This window comes from Armigeres subalbatus, chromosome 1 (assembly GCF_024139115.2).
Source record: "Armigeres subalbatus isolate Guangzhou_Male chromosome 1, GZ_Asu_2, whole genome shotgun sequence".
Classification (NCBI taxonomy): Eukaryota; Metazoa; Arthropoda; class Insecta; order Diptera; family Culicidae; genus Armigeres; species Armigeres subalbatus.
Window position 1 is genome coordinate 232,629,271 of NC_085139.1, and position 26,118 is coordinate 232,655,388.

The 26,118-nt window shown below is 43.1% G+C and overlaps 2 protein-coding genes and 1 non-coding gene across 4 annotated transcripts in view; 2 read left to right on the forward strand and 1 right to left on the reverse strand.

Annotated features, from left to right (window-relative positions):
* The window catches only part of LOC134205865 (uncharacterized), a 64,327-nt gene extending 55,052 nt beyond the window's left edge, over nucleotides 1-9,275 (forward strand). For both annotated transcript variants that reach the window (XM_062681523.1, XM_062681524.1), the window contains exon 6: nucleotides 9,061-9,275. In XM_062681523.1, coding sequence (XP_062537507.1) covers nucleotides 9,061-9,275 — 215 coding nt within the window. The remainder of the gene's footprint in view (nucleotides 1-9,060) is intronic.
* Trnap-agg (transfer RNA proline (anticodon AGG)) lies at nucleotides 8,941-9,012 on the forward strand. The gene has a single exon. It is a non-coding gene; the product is annotated as a tRNA-Pro (tRNA).
* Nucleotides 9,276-9,288: 13 nt separating the features above from the next.
* On the reverse strand, nucleotides 9,289-24,941 carry LOC134205867 (adenosylhomocysteinase). The gene is made up of 3 exons (XM_062681529.1): nucleotides 24,644-24,941; nucleotides 24,391-24,581; nucleotides 9,289-10,436 (listed from the first exon to the last, which is right to left on the reverse strand). Exons 1-3 carry the CDS (start codon nucleotides 24,666-24,668, stop codon nucleotides 9,354-9,356), a joined length of 1,299 nt encoding a protein of 432 aa, XP_062537513.1. The 5' UTR covers nucleotides 24,669-24,941; the 3' UTR covers nucleotides 9,289-9,353.
* Nucleotides 24,942-26,118: the final 1,177 nt, after the last annotated feature.

The following is a 26,118-nucleotide window of genomic DNA, read 5'->3' on the forward strand; positions in this document are numbered from 1 at the left end:
GGAAGTTGTTGATGAAACAATCGCCACGTCTCACCCACCGTTTTGGGAAGCTGCTGATCCCAATCTAAGCGTTCTTGATCTTCGTTCTTCAGAGTCCACAACATCTGCATAAACACCTTATACGCCGTTATGGCAGCACCGATGAGTCCTAGCGGATCGAAAAGGGTCGCGATAATAGACAGAACCTTGCGCTTGGTCAGAGATTCTGCTTCATCTAACGGTGGAACGTTGAATTGGAATCGTAGAGTATCAGTACCCGGCATCCAAGTTAGGCCAAGCGTTTTTACCGACGGATCTGGATCAAGACAAATCTCCGTAGACGGCAATGCTAAATCTACATCTGAAACTCCATGCAGCGCCTGCAGATGATTGGACGCCCACTTCCGGAGCTTGAATCCTCCAGACTCCATTAAACCTTGTAGCTGCTTCCTCAACTCCACCGTTTCGTCCACCTCGTTTGTGCCAGTTATCACGTCATCCATGTACGTGTCCTCCCGTACTGCCTGGGCAGCGAGCGGAAACCCTTCTTCCTCGTCGTCTGAGAGCTGCTTCAAAACCCTTGTAGCCAAAAAGGGTGCTGGTTTCGTGCCGTACGTGACAGCTGAAACGCGCTGATTTCCTCTTCCGGTGATGAGCGCCACAAAATGGATTGCAAGGGTCTGTCTTCCTCACAAACCAGGACTTGTCGAAACATTTTTTCGCCGTCCGCCACAAGCATCACCTGTTTTGTCCGACTCCGCATGATAATCGATCGTAGATCGTCTTGTATGATGGGTCCCACTAGCAGTGCATCATTCAACGTCACCCTAGTCGACGTTTCGCTTGAAGCATTGAACACAACACGAACCTTGGTTGTAGTGCTGGCTTGCTTAACTACTGGATGGTGTGGTAGATAGCAGCGTTTCGGTTGAATTTGAGCTATCTCGACCTTGGTCATGTGGCCGAGTTGAAGATACTCCTCCATGAAAGAGCGGTATTGGCCACGGAGCTCTGCATCCTTCGCTAACCTGCGTTCCGTGCTTTGAAGACGACGAACTGCAATGCCCCTTGACTCGCCAATTCGACCCAAATTGTCTTCATCCTTCGGCAACGAAACGGTATAACGGCCGTCCTCCCCACGTCGGACCGTTCGAACAAAGTGCTCCTCGCAACGCGCTTCGTGTGGCGAATAGTTTTCGGTAACTCCGACCTCCTCGCAGGACCAAAATCGGGCTACTAATTCTTCAAGACCTTCTGAAGCCGACACGTTGCAGCTGATGTTCAGTGATTGGTTGGAAACCGATGCTCCTCCACAAACGACCCAACCGAAAACGGACTCATTAAGGGCCGGCAGTCGATCTCCCAATGAAATCTGCCGCCCGCTTCTGAAGAAATTGAAAAATGATTCAATTCCCAGAACCATGTCCACACCCATGGACACATTGAACGATGGATCGATGAACGATGGCCAATTCGACTCCATCTGGGACGTTCCACTCATCAATGTTGATCGATGAAGTCGGTAGGTTGACGGTTACCTTAGGTAGAACGAGGAAACTCATGCGCTGAGAGAATTCCGTCAGCCTCGATCGAACGGTGGCCTCAAGCTGCTGTCTAACCTTGGTAACTGCCTGGCCAATCCCATGAATCTTGACATCTACCTTGCTGCGTCTGACCTTCATCCGTTGACTGAGGCTTTCAGTCACAAAGTTGCTCTCCGATCCAGAGTCTAAAAGAGCGCGAGCTGGATAACGATGTCCATTGTTGTCCTCGACGATCACGACAGCAGTCGCCAGCAATACCTTTGCCTGTCGAGTAGATCCATGTCCCACAACCGTGTCTGCAGCCGCCATGTTGGATACTTGGGGATCGAGTACACTAGGGTTGACACTTGAACTGCCACGTGAAGTAGATGGCTCCGTGGAATCGCGAACTTCTCTTGAAGCGGTGGATTTCGTAGGCTTTATAATCACCATTGGCTTCGATGAACTCTCCCTACCAGGCCTAAAGCACACCAGCGAATGATGGCGGTTTTGGCAGAAACGACATGAGAATTTAGACTGGCACTCCTTTGCGTGGTGCCCAGGTTTGAAGCAATTGCGGCACAGCGAGTGGCTTCTGAGCACTCCTTCCCTTTCAAACTGCGGCATCCCTTGAAAAACGCTGCATTGGAACAGCAAGTGACTGGCGCCGCATACTACACATCGTCCTCCTACCGTCTGAGTAGTGCTGAAGCTACTCTTGATGTTGGAAGCCTTGGATTTACTAGATTGCTGCCACTGGATAGCGCCTCTTGATTCTGCTGCCTTCGCTGGAAGAGATTCCAGCATACGAATGCGCCGCTGAAGGTAATCGCTCAACTCTTCCACCGTGTCTTGTTGTTTGGTGGACGAAAACTCCTCCCATCCCCGCCGCGTGACCGGATCCAAGCGTGTAGTAAGCATGTTGACCAACAGCAAATCTCGATAATCCGCCGGCTGAACAATGTTGTCCAAGGTCTGCACTATTCTCTCGAAGCCGTCGACGAGTGTGTGCAGATCCGACGAGGACTCCTTCGTCAAACACGGAAGCTTGAACAGCGCTTGCACTTGGAGCTTCTTCAGATGCTTGCTGTTTTCATACCGTTTGAGTAGGAGATTCCAAGCGATCTTGTAATTAGCACTGGTGATCGGGAGAGAATCGATCAAGTTCTTCGGTTCCCCTTGTAGACACCCCTTGAGATAGTAGAACTTTTCTACCTCAGGGAGATCCGCCTTGCCATGGATCAAGGAAGAAAAGAGATCGCGGAAGCTAAGCCACTCCTCCACGTTTCCACCAAAAGTTTGGAGCTTGATCTGCGGTAACCTGACATGATCAAGGTTTCCAACACCAGTCGCATTGGTCTGATTCAAGTCCACTGGCTCTTGCTTCAGCTTGACCTGGTCCAATAAAAACGCTTTCGCTTGGTAGAAGCGTCCGTTGAACTCCTGCCTCTCCTTTGTTAAAGGGTTCGCTTTATCGTCGTGGTTATCGTACGTTTGGACCTCGATAAGGTACTCGGAAAACTTCTCACGCAATTCGTCTAGCCTTTCTAAACGAACCGTGACTTGGTTGAGTGAGGCATCCTCAGGAAAATCTTCAACGAAGCCCCAAATATCGTTGAAAGATTGCTGCACCTCCGTCAGCTTGGCTACCAGCACCTTATAAGTCGCAGCTTGGCTCCTCGACATGGCAGCAGTCGAGCGGTAGTTGATCGGTTGAAGAGAGAGGAGAAATGAGGCTGTAGTATCCTAAACGTCTTCACTTCGGCTGCACATATACTGTTCAACTCACCTGACCGAGTGAACAGCGTCACTAAAGCAGCAATAACGTAAAACCCGAAGTTCAAATTCCAAATCGCTGGCTTGATGGCTCAAGATTTGGTCCAAGTATAAGAAGTATGTATCGTATGACGTGAAGAGGAGGAATAATGTGTGTAGTAAACCAAAATATTTGCTTCGACGGGACATATACCGTGCAACTCACCCAGAGAAAACAACGGCGTACCAAATGCCCGTATCAAATATAGCCGAACGTATCCAAATCCAAACGTTCAATTTTGAATGAGGCTAGATTATGTTAGCCTCGATAATCAACAGTAGCAGTCAGTGTGTGAATTGTGGAGGTAGTGTGGTGAAAGCCAAGGAGGATAATTTTATTTAAAAACGTGGAGTATCCAATGTCCTCGCTTCGGAAGACATACACTATGTGTTCACTAACCTGGAAGACGAACCACGTCACTGCCTCCTTGCTTGAGTCCACCCGAAACTGCACCAACGAAATTCTCGGGGTCCGGCAGAGTAATCCAGCTAGCTCCAGCTTGGTCGAAAATCCAATCAACCCCTGATGATGAGCCTGACTACGGCTGGAAAAGTAGCAGGTTGTGCTAACTTAGTGTTGTCCTCCAAACCGTTCCAGGCAGGCTGTATCCACCCCGATTCCAATTGGAATCCAACAGGGCTCGACTTGGCGCGAAGACAATAACTGTCCTTTTATCCTTGCTGGGTATCCTTCGCCGATCGTGATGGCGATTCGCTGTTGTCCCGTGATGACAATACAGAAGATCACTTTGCCCTCCCAATGGCGGAGATTTTTATCACTTGATTTCGTAAATATCCTGGTTCCGTTTATCCGGCTCGAAGGACCATATGTCCACTCCGGAACCTACCTCCGATTCTGGCTAGGAAATTCCTACGTCTAGCCTAGGCTCCGTAAGCGCACAATTAATTTGCCTCCCAAACGACACCCAAATAAATCCCACCACTGGGTCAAACAGCCACCATTCAGAGCGAACAATAAACCCCAACCGGGCAATATCCACGAGAAACACAGACCACCGTTCACTCCTTGAAAATCACCCGCAGTCAAGGATTATCCCAGGATTAAGTTCTTTCGTTGATGCACTTTAAACACGGACCGTTTTCTAATATTAAACTGTATTAAAATCTAAACTTACTGCTACTCAATTTTAACAAAATACGGTATCCAATATTACCGACCGAACCAAATCTAGTTTACGTTTGTACTGGTTACTGATATCTTCAACAGAGCAATCCAACCTTCCTCCGTTCTCTGTTGAAGATATCAGTGACGTAATTACTGACAGCATGGGAGCACATCGCCGTCGGATTCTCTTGCAATCTGCCACGGCATCCATCTCGATCGATATAGTGGTATCGCCATATACCGAATATCTATTGCAGCAACGAACGAGCAGCAGAGTTATCATTGTCTGTTGGTTGCTCTGTTGTCCAGTCTACCCATCGGCTGGTCAGCTGTTATAGCCACAGGAAGGCGGCGGAGCAGGAATGATCGTCGTACAGCGTAAAGCATTGTTTCTCTCCCTCCCATCCATGCCGCATTGTAGACGATCTGCTATCGGTGGTAGACCACAAGAAGAGCAACAACATCCATTGCTCGCCGGGCGATAGATCCACTGCAGATAAACGTATTTTGGCTGCTGCTAGAGATCGCAGAAACCACTGGTGTGCTCAGGAAGGGGCGAGCCCAAACAATCATTTTGTCCCTTGGTCCTAATTGCTAAACCACCCAGTTAAGCTCAGCGAGGTGACTGTCGATCAACTCCACATTGATTCGATCAGGAGGGATGTAAAGAACGCAGATGAAGAGAGTGGCATCAGCAATAGTTTTAGCGAGGCCGCTAAGGGCCAAATGATAATAGGCAAGAAAACTATTGATCCCGTCGACGTTCTGGTAGTATATCAAGACATTCGAAAATTCTGGAACCGCACACAACAGGAGACACCGTGACGGTTGAAGTATTAGCAGCGGCTTCCACGTGTTTTTTGAGCTGGTACCCTCGAATTCTCGAAATAGAAGACCCATGTATTCGCATTAAGTGCGACTTCACAGAACTTGGGTTAATCTCAACTTTGAAAGATATGAAGCTCATAATTTTAATGTCAATTCCTTTCTTCACCAGCGGGACCACTTTGACCGAAACTTCACACTGGATGCTGTCCTTCACCAGTTTCTCAACACACTCCGGTTTGACGCTTATATGCCCCAAAATCAAATTAAAATCATCACTGCGGTTCGAATATTCCATAGCTTCTTCAGTACACAGCCCAATTTTACTCAGTCTTTGAGTAGATGAAACTTTGAGTGTTCTTTACTGAGAAGTGATCAATCTTTTCAGTTTTAAGTCTAAATTATCCCAATTACTGGTAAACAGCACGGACCCTAAAGTCCCTCGGTGACCGCAACTGGGCAAAAATGGAACTAATCTTATCTACCCAACTAACATTTAATGTCAATGTAAATGTTATTTCAACTCGTCTATACGGCTTCAAGCTGAATATGTGTGCTATACATATGATCAAGAACTTCTATCCAATGCTTTTACCAGCAAATCTGGCGAATCTATTCAGCTGTTTTTGACGTGCCTGCACAACTACTTTACAGCATGTTACACAATTTTTTCTCAATCTTTACTAAACCATTTAGTAGTATAATTCGTTTCAATGGCGCTTATTCAGATTTTTTAAATCTGTTAAATAAGTTTTATACAGCCACTGAATTCAATTTTATTAAATATTATTTGAGAGGAGAGTAAATTTCGGAGTTTATTTAATGTTTTTCTTTGTGAATACTCAAATATCAATTTTGTTGCTACCTAGATTCGAACTCCTGATCTCCTGATTCAATGGCCGCTGCTCTGTCATCACCGTCACTCTGACATATGTAAATAACAAAGAAAATAATGGATGTGCTTCTTCGCATACCCTATAGGTTGTTTTACTAACGCTGTTTTCAGATTCATGCTGTATAAACGTTAGAAAGAGGCCTACATGCTGCTTTCAGCACATAAGCCTAAAAATTATGCTTTCAGCATTATGTCAACCATTATTCAAACATCTATCAGCATGTTCTGTTGGTAAACTTTTATGCATCATCAATCGCTGAAATTGTTTTTAGGCAACATTTTCTCGATCTGTATGGATGCTACTCTGCTGCTAATCGTTTAACAGTAGCCATCAAAAGAAATATCGCTTCTAAATGGCTTGTTTTCTTACACTATCTGCTAGCATTAATGACAGCGCTCTGTCAGTTGCTATAAGAGCAGGTGAATACCTTTGTAGCTGCATTACAGAAATCAATAGCTCATACACAGCTCCGGCAACAAAACTCAAATGTAAACATTGCGGTTTTGACGTTCCATACTGATAAGCTATTAAAAGAAGCAGTATAAGGTTTACTTAAACGTTGTGTAATCTTCTTCAAACAGAAGTTGCCTAAATGCTTCGTTAGTTCATTTATAGCGCCATTACGCTATATTGTTAGTGCTATAACAACAGCGAACACGTTTTCATTGTGAATGCTACTCACCGTAATATGGGAAGTTGCTAACAAGCAACTCCATTACATACATGAGCTCTTAACCGATAAGCTTTGTTGCTAATTCAGACAGAGCTGTTTTATGACTATATGAAAGCTGCATAAACGATAAAAGATGAAATATATACGGCACAAACTGACTAGCTGATAGATATGTGTGTAATAGTCGAGTTGAAGTTTAAGGGATTATTTGCGGAGACTTTTCTTTTATTCAGCATTTGCTGCTTTTATTCAAATATTATACAGCCAAAGGCTAGAAGTTGAAGCTTTTAGCACCAAAATTGTTAGTTGGGTATATATGGGTTTGTTTGATACTTATGACTTCCAAATGACTTTTCAAACATAATATCTTAAGGTTTTTACTTCATCCAAACTCAAATATTTGTTTAAAAAGTCTAAAAATAAAATAAAAATCTTATAGGTGTCTTGTAATTGAGAGTCCCTGAGAAACCGAAGAAACTGTAAGAACTAAGAATATAATGAAAAACTGCTTTGTTTACTTTAGATTACTGAAAATATTTCTACCATAAACCTTTAAAATTTTTAGTCCGTTTGTTATTAAATAATATTTATTATTCTGTTATTAATAATTCTTGATTTCGGCACCCCCTAAAGGCTGGTGCCCTTGGGGGTCGTACACTAATTACGTAAGCACTTATGGGGGGAGGGGGTCTGCCATTTTCTTACGTTTCATATAAATAAAACAGATTAATCCACCTAGCAGTGATGATGCCTTTCTCGTGCATTATAAAATATATTGAAAGAATCACATTAGAAAGGTCAAAAAAGCTCTTTAGGAGAATAGATCACATTTTTTCGATCAATTTTGCATGTTTTTGCATCAGTTAAAATGTATTGCCACCATTTTCTGAAAAAAAATTTCGGTTATGATTTTTTTTTTCCAAGGGGGGACCCTTGGGAAAAAACAATGATTTTTCAATAATTCCGAAATGCAATGTCCGATCGAGCCAATTTTCAATAGCAAACAATGGGGCCGCATTCCCCATCGAATGCAACTTGTTGCGAGTAAATCGGATAATCCTAAGTTGTGTCTACAAAATTTGTACACATACACACATACACACACACACACACACACACACACACACACACACACACACACACACACACACACACACACACACACACACACACACACATACAGACATCACCTCAATTCGTCTAGCTGAGTCGATCGGTATATAAAAATCGGCCCTCTGGGCCTCCTATTAAAATTTTGTTTTTGAAGCAATATTATACTGCCGCTAACCGCAAGTCGAGCACATCTGTATATGGAGCCCCATATACAGATGTGCTCGACTTGCGGTTAGCGGCAGTATAGCCTTTACGTACACTTAGTGTACGAGAAAGGCAAAAAATAATTTTTATGGGAAAATCGTACATGGGGGGAGGGGGGTTTGAAAAACCCAGAAAAAATGCTTACGTAATTAGGGTACGGCCCCTTGGCGGGGACCAACCCGAACGACCGCACGCTACAGCACTGAATGTTATCCAAGAAGTTGTCCCACCTTTGCTGAATTTATTATTCATATGGGACAGTTATGCGATTACAAGCAGTACTGCGTTAGTCGACATCATCATTTAAATTAGTCCGTGAAAGATCGTGTTTTGTTTCGCACGTCAATTTTAAATCGAACGTGCAGTCAATCTCAATCTCAAGCTCAACTAATCTAAGCCAAGATGTAAGCCTATAATAATATCCACAACTAGTTTATTTGTGGACGCAGTAGCGCCCGTGGCAAGTGTTTTTTTATTTGCAGTTTTTTTTTTGTCAAAAAATCAAAATTTTCAACGTCTGTTGTCTGTGATTTTTTTTATCAAATGCTGTGTCTGGTTATCTAAGGTTGTCACTGGTTTTGTTTTCTGCATCTGATAGTAAAAAAGAATTGAAGTGTCAAATATTTTATTTTTTGTGAGAATTTCCCCGCGTGCTGCGTCTGGTTGGCTAGTCACCGGACAGACAAACAGGGCTATTATATTTATGAAAGTCAAATGTTCTAACAGAAGATCTTCAAAAGTGTTTGTAAACTACTTCATATCCAATCCATGATCACTTTTCAACGGGGCTCGTTGGTCTAGGGGTATGATTTTCGCTTAGGGTGCGAGAGGTCCCGGGTTCAAATCCCGGACGAGCCCACTTGGAATATTTTTTTACAACTCCATTTTCTTATTTCATCCCATTAGGCTTTATCCGTGATCGTACCAACTACACCATCACGCTGCACTGTCTCAATTTGGCCACATACACGATGGCTATCAGCTGGGCCGTGGAAATGTTCTACCTGACACCGAGACGACTCCAGAAACAAACACAACCACACGGCGAAGCAGTAACGGAGCAGGAACAAAAAGCGCACCTTCTGAAACAGAAACAGGAAGTCATCACAGGTAGACAGTAGAGCCCCTCATGCGTACAAAAGGAAATATACTTTTATTCCCGATAATCAATGGCGTAACTTATTCTAGACAGAGATGACTTAGTAGCGGTAGTGATCCGGCTTGTACGGGCCATCCACTGGCGTGTTAAGATATTCGGCCTGTCGTGCGCTCAATCGAGTCAGCTTGACGCCCAATTTATCTAAATGCAAAGCAGCCACTTCCTCGTCCAATTTCTTCGGTAGTACAAACACTCCGATCTTGTATTCCGTCGGTTTGGTCCACAGTTCGATTTGAGCCAGCACCTGGTTAGTGAACGAATTGGACATAACAAAACTGGAATGGCCGGTGGCACAACCCAGGTTGACTAGACGACCCTCTGCCAGCAGGATAACGTGGTTGCCACTGGGCAGCAGATAGCGATCAACCTGGGGCTTGATGTTGACCTTCTCCTTCGCATTCTGTTCCAGCCAGGCCACGTTCACTTCGCAGTCGAAATGTCCAATGTTGCACACGATCGAGTCGTCCTTCATGTTCATAAAATGCTCGCCCATGATGATATCGGTACATCCGGTGGTGGTAACGAAGATCTGTGCTTCCTTGCTGGCTTCCTCCATGGTGGTCACTTCGTAGCCTTCCATGGCAGCCTGCAGGGCATTGATCGGATCGATTTCCGTGACCAGCACTCGTCCTCCGAATCCGCGTAACGCCTGAGCGCAACCCTTGCCCACATCACCGTATCCGGCGACAACGCAAACCTTTCCGGCAATCATCACATCCGTAGCCCGCTTGATACCGTCCAACAGTGACTCCCGGCATCCGTAGAGGTTGTCGAATTTGCTCTTGGTGACGGAGTCGTTCACGTTGATGGCCGGCACGCCCAGCTTGCCTTCCTTCAGCATCTTGTACAGGTTGTGCACTCCGGTGGTGGTCTCCTCGCTGACTCCCTTGATGCCCTCCAGGTACTGCGGGTACTCGGTGTGGACCAAGTTGGTCAGATCGCCACCATCGTCCAGAATCATGTTCAACGGTTGACCGTCCTTGAACACCAAGGTTTGCCGGATGCACCACATGTACTCCTCGTCGGTTTCTCCCTTCCAGGCGTAAACCGGCACGCCGGTCTTGGCGATAGCTGCGGCAGCGTGATCCTGGGTGCTGAAGATGTTGCAGCTGCTCCATTGGACCTGCAAGGAAACGAAAGATTGCTTTCAGTAACGGATACTTGAATGTTTTGGTATTACACAGCATTCTGATTTATGTGTTCGGCATCGGATTCAACCAGAACGGGCCTCTATGTGATAATGGATTTGAAAGGCACTAGTAAAAAATCTGAAATCGAACGCACTTATGTTGAAGTACGTATTGCAATAAGATCAAAAATTAGCATGCCATATATTTTAACCTTGAGTTATTCGAAACAAATCAGCAGTTATTGTGAGTGTTACAGTGTCCTATCGCACGTGCTGCTGCTGCTGGTGAAAAAATAACTTTTGCATCTAAGTGCAGCAGAAAATTTATCAGTGCGGGATCCGTGGAGTGCACCCAACATCATTATATTTCCTATCTTCTGTCTGTGTGATGACCGAACGAAAACATACCCTATAGTAAAGAGGCCTTGATAAGAGAAACGCGGATAGTAAATGTAACAGTAACTCTGCCAACACTGCAGTCAATTTCCTTCATTAAAGAACAATACATAAAAAGGAAGAAATGGTTTACCATGTAAAATTTCACGTACCGCAATTCAATATTTCACGTACCGCAATAATATGTAGAATCCAATGGACATGTTAAATGATGAACTACTCAGCTAGTGTACAGTTGACAACTGAACTCTTTTATTCCGAAAAACATATTATCGTGAAGGGTACAAGGTATTAAAATATAAAATAGAAAGGTTTAACAACAATGACCTACGAATGTAGGCAGAAACAGGTAACAATAATATAACATCTCCTTTTCAATGGAATTTGAACTGCTTGGTTCAGATTAATACATTTCAAAATCTTTGAATTGATTAGGAAGCTGGACAGTACGCTTGGTATGTGCTCAACGCCCGGTACTTCGTCGATGACCGGAAGTGTATCCGGAGGGTGTTGGCTATCTTTCGATACTGCATTAGGTTTTTCGTTATCCAGCAATATTTTCGTTGAAGACTGATCGTTCGATTGTCTAGCTTTAATCATAGTGTTGTCTCGACGGTATTCCATATCTCCAATTGCGACAGTTGATGATCGGTCAGTTATTGGGCTGGTTACGATTCCTTTTTTCCACTCCTTGTCCGTTGGCTTTCCAATACTCGCGCTTCCACGGGTCTTCCGATGACAATTGACCGCCAGCTAAGGGTTGCGTACTTAGCTGGTAGTGCAGCCTGGGCACTGTTGTTCTTCTGACATCAGCTAGAGTGAGAGGGTGCGTCCTGTGGGGTCTGCCTAGGATGTGGTGGGGTTCGACAGTGGGCTCTGTTGAACTTCTATAAAAAGCTGCATGTGTCCCCAAGCAGGCCCTATCAAAGCGACCGTGTGCCGCTCAAAGCGCACTAGCCTAGTCCTGGTGTTGGGTAGGACTTTAAACAAATTTGACCCGACTGATCGAGCGTCTGTCCACCAAGGAGGTGCGGCTCCAACAGCGTCTGTTCTGGCATCCAGCGGCTGAGTATGAAATGCTATTCCCCGGAAGCTATACCTAAGATGGCAGCCCCATCCCGGTGGATAGGGAACCTTGGGCCAACAACCTACTGTTCCCGAAACATCAATTTGTTCGAGAATCCGATAATGAAAGAATACGGACTGATTTTACGGCGACGACTCTTAGCGCGAAACAACGGACACGAATAGGAACATGGAACGTTTTAACCCTAGCCCAGCAGGGTAAATTGGCACAACTTGCCAATGAGGCACGCCGCATGAAGCTTGAGATCCTGGGACTGAGTGAAGTCCGTTGGCCAAACTTTGGAGAACACAGAACGCCGTCGGGACAAGTTCTGCTATACTCTGGTTTACGAGGTGAACACGCTCCCCGGCAACGCGGAGTTGGCTTCCTACTAAGCGCTCAGGCACACTCTGCGCTTATGAAGTGGGAACCTATAAGTGAAAGGATAATCGTTGCCAGATTTAGAACACGGGTCCGAAACCTTACTATAATCCAATGTTATGCGCCAACCGATGCTGCCGATCTGCAAGACAAAGAGAACTTTACAGTCAACTCAATGCCGTCGTAGATAGAATTCCGAAGGGTGATATCAAGATCTGTTTGGGCGACTTCAATGCGAAGATCGGATCCGATAACTCGAACCATGAGGGCATTATGGGACGCCATGGTCTCGGAGAAATGAGCGAAAACGGAGAGCTGTTCGCAGAATTTTGTGGTAATAACGACATGGTGATCGGGGATCGCTCTTCCCCCATCGACCGGTTCACAAGGTCACGTGGGTCTCCGTGACGGCTTTACAGAAAATCAAATCGACCACATCTGCATCAGCCGAAAATGGAAACGGAGCCTTCTTGATGTACGGAATAAACGTAGTGCCGATATCGCGTCTGATCATCACCTCCTCATCGGCGAAATACGCCTGCGCATTGCGCGGATTCGTCGGCAGGAGGACAGAGTTGGACGACGATTCAACACACGCCGACTGGAAGATGCCACGGTGAAACGGTCCTTCGTTGAAGAACTGGAGACGCGTGCTGCAGATATTCCGGAAGGTGGCAGCGTGGAAGACCAATGGACCGCCATCAAGAATGCCTTCATCGCCACCAGCGAGAACAATCTGGGCGAGCTACGCACCCAGAGAAAACAATGGATCACCGATGAGACCTGGAGGAAGATAGAGGAGCGAAGAGAAGCCAAAGCCGCGATAGAGCGATCAATAACCAGAGGAGCCAAAGTTCTAGCCCGCCAACGATACGCGGCTCTTGAGAAGGAAGTAAAACGCTCATGTCGACGGGACAAGCGAGCGTGGGCAGACTCTCTGGCCGACGAAGGAGAGAGAGCCGCCGCAACCGGGGACATTCGCCTCCTCTACGATATCTCACGACGCTTAAGCGGGGCGAAGATGAATGCAACGATGCCTGTGAAAGACGCGAATGATCAGTTATTGACCGACCCAACTGACCAGCTGAAACGCTGGTTCGAGCACTTCAAACAACTTTTTCAAGTGCCAGCCAGGCCATCACCACCTCGGCATGGTCTGCCTAGGATCCGACGTATAACACGCGTCAATACCGAAGCTCCATCACTGCTAGAGATTCAAACAGCCATCCAAAGCATGAAATCGAATAAAGCCCCAGGGGTCGACCGCATATCAGCCGAGATGCTCAAAGCTGACCCCATGACATCCGCTCAACTACTGCATCGTTTATTTCATAATATCTGGGACACCGCAACTTTCCCGGTCGACTGGATGCAAGGTATCTTAGTAAAGGTGCCCAAAAGGGTGACCTGACTGTATGCGATAACTGGCGAGGCATTATGTTGCTGTGTACCGTTCTCAAAGTTCTGTGCAAAATTATCCTAGCCCGGATTCAGGAGAAGATCGATGCGACTCTCCGGCGGCAGCAAGCCGGATTCCGTGCCGGAAGATCCTGTGTGGACCATATTGTCACGCTCCGCATCATTCTGGAGCAGGTCAACGAATTCCAAGAGTCCCTTTACTTGGTATTCATTGACTACGAAAAAGCTTTCGACCGTCTCAATCACGAGAATATGTGGGGCGCCCTGAGACGCAAGGGAGTTCCTGAGAAAATCATCGGCCTCATCGAAGCACAGTACGAGGCCTTTTCGTGTAGAGTGCTGCACAATGGGGTCCTGTCCGACCCTATCCGGGTCGTAGCTGGTGTGAGGCAAGGATGTATCCTATCACTGTTACTGTTCCTCATCGTAATCGATGAGATTCTGGTAGGTGCGATTGACCGTGAACCAAACCGCGGGCTGTTATGGCAGCCTATAACCATGGAGCATCTAAACGACTTCGAATTGGCTGATGACGTTGCACTCCTCGCGCAACGGCGCTCTGATATGCAGAGTAAGCTCAACGACCTTGCCGAGCGCTCCTCTTCGGCAGGTTTAGTCATCAACGTCAACAAAACCAAATCGTTGGATGTAAACACGGCGACTCCTTCCAGTTTCACAGTAGCCGGGCAACCAGTGGAGAATGTTGAAAGCTTCCAATATCTTGGTAGCCAAATGGCGTCGGACGGCGGTACCAAGATCGACATAGGCGCACGGATCAAGAAAGCAAGGGCTGCCTTTGCGAGTTTAAGAAATATCTGGAAAAACAGGCAGATAAGTGAACGCACCAAAATACGAATTTTCAACTCTAACGTGAAATCTGTGCTGTTATACGCTAGCGAAACATGGTGTGTATCAGTGGAGAACACTCAACGGCTGCAGGTGTTCATTAACAGATGCCTGCGGTATATAATTCGGGCCTGGTGGCCTCACAACTGGATCTCAAACAATGAGCTCCATCGTCGTTGTCACCAGAGGCCGATAGCAACAGAAATTCGGGATCGGAAGTGGGGCTGGGTCGGCCACACTCTACGTAGGGGCGGAAACGAAATCTGTAAACAAGCATTAGACTGGAACCCAGCGGGACATCGCAGCAGAGGCAGACCCAGAGGCTCATGGCGGCGAAGCCTCAATAAAGAAATAAAAGAAGTCGACCGAAATCTAACCTGGCAACAGGTTAAAGCGATAGCCGGGCAACGCTCAGGATGGAGATCTTTCAAATCGGCCCTTTGCACCACCGGAGGTGTACAGGATCCGTAAGTAAGTAAGTGTCCGTTGGCCCTACTTTGATAAAAACTGGTTGGCCGATTTCCAGGTCAGGTAGAACATGAGCTTTACGATCGTAGTAAGTCTTTGCCTTCCGATGGTTGAGGGTAATTTTCTCCTTCACTTTCTCTTCTATCTTAGGTAGATATTTCTTCTCATACATCGGAATTCCAAAGCGTGTACGGCGACTAAACATTCGTTGAACCGGAGAACTTCCTATTTTGTTCGGTGTATTCCGCCACTGTAACATAAGCTCCCAGAAATCTTGATTGGATTCATGAGCCTTTCTTAAGAGCGCTTTAGTCCTTTTGACCGCGGGCACGACTTTGCCATTCGCTTGCTGGTGGTAGGGAACTGATACACTGTATTCGATGCCCCAAAACCGACTGAACCGACTCACTCATGAACTGGGGACCACCGTCACTGCTTATCTCCTGTGGTTTACCAAATCTAGCAAAGTTGCGTTTACAAATTTTAACTACTGCAGCTGCTGTTTGCGTTGTTAGTTCATCCACGTCAAAATAATCCGAATAATGATCGATACTATCGAGGTAAATGGATTTTCGGTTACTCAGTTCACATTCGCAGATGTCCAATGAAACTTTCTGATATGGATACGATGGAATCTGATGGCTCTGCATGGGTTGCACTTGTTGATACAAATTTGGCACAAACATCACATTGTTGTACACGTTGACGTATTTGATCGGTAATCCCTGGCCAAAATACCGTATCTCTTGCAAGTTTGATAGTCGCTTCAATCACGGAATGTAACTGATGAAGCTTTTCCAGAATCTCTTTCCGCAAGCAGCGAGGGATCAAGATTCGATCGTTTCGCAGCACCAGACCGTTGTGAGTACTAAGTTCGTGCTTATATTTCCAATATACTTGAAGTGCTTGAGGCATCTCGTCGTATTTGCTGGGTCATCCGTCTATGACGAAGCGGATTGTAGACTGAATATCAGTGAAAAATATGTCGTAAATTTCGCGGCTGGTAGTATCGTTGTCTATTTGAGCAGCACGTGACAACATATCAGCTATTACAACTTCTTTACCTGGTCTATACGTTAGTGTGATCTGATAGCGTTGTAGCCCTAGTAACATACGCTGGATTCGTAGCGGAGCTTCGGTTAGAGGCTTCTGGAAAATCTTGATTAAGGGCTGATGATCTGTTTGCACTGTTACCGGTTGTCCAATGATATACATTTCAAATTTTCGACAAGCGAACAGAATAGCTAATGTTTCTTTTTCTATCTGTGCATAACGACGCTCAGTTGCACTAAGAGATTTCGACGCGTAGACAACTGGTTGGCCAACCTGCAGGAGTACAGCTCCTAGTCCAACGCTGCTGCTGTCACACTGGATAGTGGTATGTTTTGATGCATCGAAGTATCTCAAAGCCGGTGCCGTCGTTACAGCTCGCTTCAATTGGTCGAATGCTTCCTCCTGTTCACGTGACCATTCCCAAGGTTGGTCGTATTTTGTCAACCGTCGTAGAGGTTCTGCCAATGTTGACAAACTTGGTAGGTAGTGTGCCAAATAGTTAGTCATTCCGAGAAATCGTTGGATGGCAGGAACGTCACTTGGTTTCGGCATGTTTATAATGCCGCTTACTTTCTCTGGGTCTGGCTTGACTCCGTTCGCCGTGAGAATATGTCCGAAGTACTTTACGCTATCTTGGCACAGTTTGATTTTATTTGGATTGAGCTTGATATTTTTCTCCTTCATTCTTTCCAGAAACGCTTGACTTGAAGATTTCTGTTGTGGTCATCTAAAGCTTCTAAAGAAAAGATATTTTAGTTACTAGATAAAGATTGTCGCTACTGTTCCCTTTGTTCTGCTGTCCGAAACATGTGTGGTACATACCTGTCAAATCGTATGGATTTTCCTTCTTTGACATTTAGCTCCCCTATCCTCGCCAGCAAAAGATGTTCCGGACAGCGACGACAGCGACAATCTTTATCTAGTAACTAAAATATCTTTTTTCTAAAGCAATGGTTTCTCCCAGGGGGGGAGTAAGCCTGTCATCCACGAACAAATCAAGCCTACCTAAGATGTATTATCCGGGCCTCGCCGCTTGGGAAAGGCGGGCCACCCTGGGCCACCCCGCTTGGCAAGTGTAACATTTTTCGAACTGGAATCCTTTAGGATATTGGTTAACCTACACTACTGCTGACTAACGAAAAAAATGTGGGATTGTTTATTTACATTTGCTTCATACTACATGCAGAGGAGGCGCGATGCACCGCATATTACCCCCCTGGTTTCTCCGCACCCGAAGATCATGAAGTCATCCATAAGTGCACGTACGTTCCTCAATCCGTGTATTGCTTCATTTGCTCTTAACTGAAACACCTCCGGAGCCAATATGGTAAAAAGAAGGTGTGGAGGAAGTGGAGGCTTGATAGTATTAGTAATGCGAAAAACATAAACAAAATTTGAGGGGAAGTGAGTGACGTCACACGGTCTCAATTTCATGGATCAAGCACAAGAAAACTCATTTCATCTTTCAGCATATTGCTTCGCATGTACCCAATAAAGGGACCCAAAACCAATCGACCAGAATAGTAAGATTAAACATTACTAACCTAATAGCCTATTCAGATAACGAGCTTTATAACGTGATACAACGGAGTAGAAAATTGAAAATTTATGCCAAAGCACACATCAAGTTGTTAAATGGCGTAATTGGAATGGTCGATGAATTACTAACAAATCACATATTTTAATTTAATGAAATTTCTTCAGAAATATACAACATTCTTCCAATCTCCATAAAAGCGTATGTCCATTAGAATTGAATTTAACTTCCGCTTCGATTTTCAAATGCATGTCACCAAATCCGTTCCAAAAATATGAGTAGTTCATAGTACATATAAGGAGATGTCTTGTAGACGAAACAATGAGTTGTAATGGTATCCAAATATCTGGAATGAAGTGAGAATTAGTAATACATAAACCAGAATAGTTATCAAAACTTTGGTATTCCTGTATGAGTTTTCTTATTGATGGCAAATAAATAAACACATTGAATGTTATTGGTTACAGAAACATTCATGCTTACTGAGATGAAAATTTAAGTTCAGTGTTTGGAAGCAGTTAACGTCAAACTTTTTATGGGATCCGCCATTATGGCGAGCGTGGAAAGCTGGACAGGACCATGCGAGTCCCGGAAGGTTAAGAATTTCGAGAATTGCTTTACAAAAATCCTAGAATTTCGTCTTAACATTTTTTCATCCATTTCTAAAAAAAATCATTTCTATTTGGAGAGAATTCAGCTGGATAAATTAAGAAAAAAAGATAAATTTCGCTGTAGCGATTGCTCTGGGAATTAATGAAATTATTTCTTAAGGAATTCATGTAGGAATTTCTGAAAAAGTTACAAAAGGACTTTTTGGAAGATTTTCGTTAAAAATACTTAGAACTTCTGAACGAATTTCCAGAAGAATTCCTTGCAGAATTTGGTTTTCCTATAGAAATTTCAGAAGAAATTTTCCGGAAGTTAGTGAGCTTCCAATAACAATTTCTGAATTCATTTGCGGAGAATATTTTAAAAGAAATCCTGTTGGAATTTTAAAATGAATTCCTGGAATAATTTTTAATGAAATATCTAAATTCCGAAGGAATTCCTTACAAAAAGTCGAAGATAGAAATATGTGTATGGCTTACCGAATCAATTCCTGGGAGTATTGCATATAGAATCATTTTAAATATTTCCTGGAAGACTTTCCGAAGCATTTCTTGATACATTTATGAAATAACACCAGAATGAATATATTCAAGATTTTTTTCAAGGAATTTTTGCACCAAATATGAATTATAATGTCGATATTTTAGGAGATTTTCTTGGTTGCTGTCTTAATTTCAGCGTCAAAATAGGGTTTTGTTTAACTTCTATACCGGCCAAATTATGAATGAACTAATTACGTCAAAATTGCTGGTGAATAAACATTATCACAACTCTGGCACCGCCAGTACTAATTTACAATGGTCAAGATGATCTCCTAAGTGATGAAAACATCATCTGCCTAAACTGAAGAGAGATCTGCATAAATTTGAGAAAACTAAACTACAAGTTATATAGCCCAACTGGATTCACTCCAACTGGTGTAATCAGTAGAAAGGACCTAGTTTTTTCTATCTGTACAGTCTTACTCTTATACACCTTTGCGAATTGTGTTGGGCTCGGCCCAACGCTATCTTTGCTTATTTCGTAGTTACGGATTGTCATCGGAGCATTTCCGTCTTTAAAACTTTTCTCGGGATTGTACCCATGTAGGGTCGATATTCAAGAATGCTCAAGCCTATTAGCACTGAAGAGACAAGTAATCAGCTTTATAATTGGAGTTGTTGGAGTAATAAAATGAGAAAATGATAATCTCAGCGTTGGAAACAGTTACTGTCAAAAATATGTATAGCATCTGCCAATTGCCTTTATGACGAGTGTGGAAATCTGTATATGGCGCCTAGTAATCGTTTTCGTTTTTGGATTTTCATGAAAATTAGGATATAACAAGACCAGTAACTATAAATGTTGAAGTTTTGTGGTCTTATTGTTATCTTGTATTGTGGATGAGCGCCGAAATAGGGCTGGCAAAAATTTTTGAGTTAATCTACGGAATTGATGTTAAAGCAATATGGCATCGCTGGCCCCAGGTAACCAGTAAGCATTATTTAAAGCATTTAAGTGGCATTATATGCGCCTTTACTGCAAAACCTTAAATGCCAATAAGCCCTATAGTCCCTTTAATGCTATTTGAATGCATAGGTTTTGGCCCAATATATGGCTGCTTAAATGCTCAATCCAACTTTATCGATAAAGTAGAAATTTTGCTGAGTAGCATTTATTCAGCATGCGAAATGCTGAATAAATGCTTAATTTTAAAAACAAGAAAAAAAGTTTTTTTAATGGCATTTTTTTCTAATTCTTTTTTAACATAGTTTTTTTTTCATGTTACAATGTTATTGTATTTTCATATTTGAAATGAAACATATTTTTTTACTTTCGTCAAGTGGGATTCGAACTCGCGGTTCTTGCCACCCGACGCTGTAGTTGTCATCGCCCTTACCAGCTGGCCCATAAGAGAGAGATGGTAGTGGGAATAATTTTGCCCAGCATAAACAAAATCCCCTTTCAGGAACATTGAAACTCGTCTCAGCATGCAACCGTCACAAACGTCATACCCAGTTGCAATGAAACAGCTACAGTAGTGCTGCTTTAATGCATCCATCGAAAATAGTGCAATGGAAACTATTGACGAATTCGTTTTTAAACCTGGGCCAGTGCCAACCCGAACCAGTTCCATCTGACATTGGATATGGTGGTGTGCGTGGCATCGTGTTTGTTTTGATTCACTAGTTCATTCAGGCTTTTGCTCAAAGTTTCTTTTTGGAACTTCTCTTCAAGTTTTTGCAGGCATTTATTCGCAGTTTCTTTCCGTTTCTTCAGGTATTCCTTCGGAAATTTCTTCAGCAATGGCTCCGGAAGTTCTTTCAGGAATCCATTGAGAAGTTCCTCTTTTCCTGAAGTAACGCTGTGAGCTCGGGAGTTTGTTAGTAAAGTTCTGAAGTTCCTTCAAAAATTCCTTCGGAAGTTCCTTCAGAAAATCCTTGGAGCATTTCTTCAGGAATTCCTTTGAAAATTTCTTCAGGAATTCCTCCCAAAAATCCTTCAAAAATTCTTCGGAGGTTCCTTCAGTAAACCATTTGGAAATTCATTCACGAAATCCTACTCAAATTCTTTCAGGAATTCCACCAGAAGTATTATCAGGAATTCCTCCGAAAGCTCTAGAATTTCCTCTAGAAGTTCTTCCAGAAATTCCACCGACTGTTCCTCCGGTGGTTCCTCTAGAAATTTCTCCGGTGGTTCCTCTAGAAATTTCTCCGAAAGTTCCTCCAGGACATCCTCCGGAAGTTCCTCATGAAATTCCTCCGGAAGTTCCTCCAGAAAATCCTCCAGAAGTCCCTCCAGAAATTCCTTCGGAAGTCCCTCCCGAAATTTCTCAGGAAGTCCCTCCAGAAATACCTCCGGAGAAATTCCTGGAGGAACTTTCGGAGCAATTCCTGGAAGAGCTTCCGAAAGAACATCCGGGGAAATTCTTGGAGGAACATCCGAAGGAATTCCTGAAGGAATTTCCGGAGGAATTTCGGGAGGAACTTCCGGAGGAATTCCTGAAGGAGTTTCCGGAGGAATTTCGGGATGAACTGCCGGAGAAATTTCCGGAAAATTTTCGGGAGGAACATCCGGAGGAATTCCTGGAGGAACTTTCGGAGAAATTCCTGGAGGAACTTCCGGAGGAATTCCTGGAGGAACTTCCGGAGGAATTCCTGGAAGAACTTTCGGAGAAATTCCACTTCGGAAGGAATTCTTGAAAGGACTACCGGAAGAATTTCTGGATAGACTTCGGTGGAATTTCTGTAGGGATTTCCGGAGAAATCTCTTGAGGGAGTTCCAGAGGAACTTTCAAAGGAATCTTGGAGAAACTTCCAGAGAAATTCTTGGAAAAAATTTCATAGGAACTCTTGAGGGAATTTCCAGATGAATTTTGGGAAAAAAATATTAAGGAATGTCTGAAATATTGCTCTAATGCATTCCTGGAAGAATTCGCAATGGAATGCATATACAAGTCTACAATGAGGAATACCTGAAAGAATTATAAGAATTCTTTGAAGAAATTCCGAATTTTTTTTGGCACGTTTTGGACTACAAACTAAAATGTCCCCTCTTACGGCTTCCCCGGGGGCATTTCGGAACATCCTGGAGACGCTCAGAAGTACTTAAAGAAGTACTTAAAAAAATCTGAAAAATCCCTAATAGAATCGTATTTAGTATAGCTTTTTTTTTAGGAAATCCTTGAGAAGAGTCCATATAAAAAATAAGTTTTCATCGAAATACTCCAAATGCCGTACCGCAGCTACCTCAGCGGAATCTGGAATAATTCCGGAACCATACGAATTCTGGACAGCACTCTAAGTGGAATCGTAACTAGAATAAAAACTGGACCTTGTCTCAAAATTTCACATTGATCCGTTGAAAGCAAAAAGAGTTATGAGGAAGAGCTTGACCTTTTTGGTATTAAACTATCACCACAACTACCACATCACATTTTTTTTATAGTTTTGAGTAGCCCCCTTCTGGCGGAAATTGAGTGAAAGAAAAGAGAGTGCAATACAATTTTACTCAGTCACTGAGTAGGTGAAAGTCCGAAATTTAACGTGGACAGGCTTTAGTAAACGCTTAGTATGTCAAATCCAGTGAAATTTTGAATGGTTTTTACGTCACCTATGAGGTCATGGCCAGTTTTGTAGCCACAGACGCGGATTCAGAAGTAGTCACTTGCAAGCTGTTCAGAAAACACTGGAAAAATAACAGAACCCAAGCAATTTTCTTCAGAAACTGGAGGAGTTCTAGACACCTATCGAAGTTCTTGCTCGTAATCACAAAGTAGAGAGGAGAGGTCTGAAAATGTAAAATATTTGAGTCTATCTATGGACCGCAAAATTAAATTCGGCGCACTCGTGCAAAGTTTGCTACTGAAACGCGGTAAGCTCATAAAGCATTATTGTATTCAATAACAACCATCTGCTGTATAAAGCCATTATACGACTTACCATCACCTATGACTTTCTAGCGTGGTACTTATGTGGCAGGACCAGTGTTGGTAAAAACTCAAAATCTCAAAACTCATGGATGATTCAAATCAAGTGTGAGTTGAAACGCACCCAAATCAGCACCTAAAAACTCATGGATGAGTTGAATCATCCATTTGAATCATCGTAGGTTTTCTTTTGTTCTCCTTCGTTAAAAACAGTGAATTGACGTTTGTCGCATAAAATATTAGACACTCTTTTATGCATAAGCAATAAATTGCCCCAAAGTGATTTCAAATGCGATTTTAAACCAAACTGATTTTTTGGCAAATGAGTGAAATGATGCGTTTTAGCATGAAGAATTCAAGCGTGATGCATTCCTTTAAAATCGCGAACGATTTCGTTCGCACGGGAGCGCTCGTTGATTGAGATTTATGAGTGATTTTACCAACACTGGGCAGGACACAGCACAAGAAGCTCTGAGCCTGACAAAGATACATTTCTTTTTTAAATGTGGTTGTAATAATGTTCTTCGCATTTTGCGGTGTAAAAAGAGGACAAAGGCGATTAAAATCATAAACAGCACACAGATAGATCAAATTATTGGAATTATTATAGGTCGCAATTGTCAATTAAAGTAGATTTTTACCAAAAGATCTATTTAATTATTTAATAATTATTTTATTTGTTGACTGCTATTAATAAGAATAACTACAACCAGTACTGGAAAAGGGCGTGATCTTCAGACAACAGAGAGCAAAGCGCCTTTTTCTATTTCAGGCGACCAAATGAAAGATTCATGGGTTCTTTGATCAATTTCGCATGAAAGGCAGTCATGAAAGGACGTTGTGCTTTATTTTAAAATAAAATTTCTAATAGATTTATGCGAAGAATAGTGACTAGTCGATAAATTAATCATACTCCTTCAATTCACCGAGTTGAAAGTGGTAATAAACACAAAAATAAAGCAGATATTTCACACTTTCATGCCCTGTCACGGAACAAATATTTTTTGAGATTTTTGTAGCATAAAATTCATGCTTCGTGTTTCTGTAGATATTGAAAGGGGCAGATATGTAAACATCGCGTGACATCTCTCATTGAAAATGAGAAATTGCAGTACTGACTACAACAGATGTATAAATACTAATGCTGATTCACTTTCACAAAACATATTTCCTATAATAATAATGATAATGGAATTGGTTCGTAATTTCTGTTTTATGATTTGAAATTGATCTATTTATAAACTCTATTCAATGAAGCCAGAAGTACTATGTTCAAAATACTCGTTGATCATAAATCTCAAGCGGGGCACAATGTCAAAAGAAAAACCATTAAACAAATTTCAAAGCTCGTTCCAAAGCCCTTAATATTCTACTATCTCCACAATGTAATCACTTCGTTTCGTCAACAACACATGTGTAAACCAACAAGGCTGATATGATACGAAATTCCTCAAAAGACATTATCCGTTACCAAATGTACGCCAATTCGACAATTATAGCATTGGAAATCGTCTGATCTCGAGCGATGACCTCCCTGCCACTCGTCTGCGTCAGCCGCAGATTTTCCACAAAAGGCTAATTCAAATTCAAATCGACCATTCAGTACCCCCGGCCAACAAACGCGAGGTCAGAGTTTATCTCGCTAGTGCTTATCTCTCACTTTTAGCGCGCATCCAAAATTCTATATTTCCCCCCGTCATCATTAGGCGGCTGTTTAAGTTCGAATTTCGTTTCCTCGAATGGCGCAATAAATCGCTGCACTTACCTCAGCTCCCAGCTCGACCAGCGTCTCGATGAGGACCGCCGTCTGGATGGTCATGTGCAGACACCCGGCAATGCGGGCACCCTTCAGCACCTTCTGCGGTCCGTACTTCTTCCGGCAGGCCATCAAACCGGGCATCTCGTTCTCGGCCAGCACGATCTCCTTGCGGCCAAACTCGGCCAGGCTGATGTCGGCTGTTTGGAAGATCGGGTCATGTAAAATTCTAAAAATAAATCCACCAAAACGGCGAACTTACCAACTTTGTAGTCAGGTTTGGACATCTTTGCTGCGATTTAGTTTGACTGCTTCCTGTAGGGATCTGGGATTTATTGAACCGCACGGCACGAGCTCTGCTGAACAAGTGAAGATCTGGCAATTGAACTGATACGCTTATCAGTTCAGCTGTTAGAGCACCGAAAATGCGATTCGTGCTCTATTTCTTGCTGGTCTGCAGGGATTTAGATCGGAAGAAGAGCGGGCTCCAGAAAAACGTGCGTTTCGCGGACCGAACCGAGGACAACAAGGCCTGCAGACAAGACCGGCGATGCAAAGTGACAGAAGCGACAGAAGACAGCTGGTGACTGACGGACGTGACAGTTATGCGAGTACTAAATTTTTATACAAAATGATATCAATGTGTGAGTGCACCATGATCAATTAGTACAATTTTCGCGAAACATTTGAAAAGTGCCTCACGCTAACACTGGTGGTATAAGTACCATGGTACAAGAATCTTGAAATGAGTACCATACCAATTATTGTCTTTATTAAAGATAGTCTTGGAATAATTTTCTTGTCCTCTTGTACCATGGTACAAGTACCACAGGTGTGTCCTTAGTATCTGGGAGCTGCGGATAGAGTCAAAACGAGTGCCAAAAAATCTCCAAGGTAAGCTGTCAAAAAGTATATATCGCATCGAGAGAGGTTTTGTGCATTTTGAGCGCAGCCGAGAGAGTACACGTATAAATCAACTCATACTAAATATAGCTCATTTTGAACAAATTTCAATTTTTTGGCGTCATTTTAAATATATAGACGGATTCAAAATAAGTGGAGGGTATGAATTAATTAAATATTCGACAATTAATTCATGCGATGCAGTAAATTGACGAAATCTTTATAATTAATTCTATAAAGATAAATACAATGATAATTCAATGTGAGAAAATCGTAACGTGCACATTGAACACCGAGAGGAAATTTGCGAGTTTCAAGCAAAATATCTTGAAAATTGGATTCGATCGAGTCCGCATCTCCCAGCTTAGTATAAAAGATATTTTATTTACTAGATAAAGATTGTCGCTGTCCGGAACATCTTTTGCTGGCGAGGATAGGGGTGTCGTATCGCTTTGATGCCATTACTTTATAATTAATGAATTTGAATTACAATTTGAGCTGTTCTTTCAAATTTAGATAGCAAAAGTGTAAACTGAACTGTTCGGTTTGAACATAGAACACTGAATGACTCGGTTTTTCTCACGTGGCATTTATACTATTTTCCTGCCTACTACGATAGGAATTTAAAATTAAATTCAAATATGCTATATTTGCTAAATTAGCTATAAACTTAAATTCACCTTTGCTATAATTTGGTGGGGAGGTTTGTGCCATGGGTCAATATTATTGAATGCTATCACCTCTTCAATTGCACTAGATAAGCTTATAGAAACTTGGATAGATAAATAACATCGCTGTTTCTCTTACACTATTAATAATTACATGCAGAATGAG

What these genes read in the sequence shown, in the direction of transcription:
- LOC134205867 (XM_062681529.1), bottom strand. Translation starts at nt 24,668, where the DNA reads ATGTCCAAACCTGACTACAAAGTTG. An exon ending in CAAACCTGACTACAAAGTTG is followed by an intron (nt 24,582 to 24,643) that starts GTAAGTTCGCCG and finishes TCTTCCAAACAG; the next exon opens with CCGACATCAGCCTGGCCGAG. An exon ending in TGGTCGAGCTGGGAGCTGAG is followed by an intron (nt 10,437 to 24,390) that starts GTAAGTGCAGCG and finishes GTTTCCTTGCAG; the next exon opens with GTCCAATGGAGCAGCTGCAA.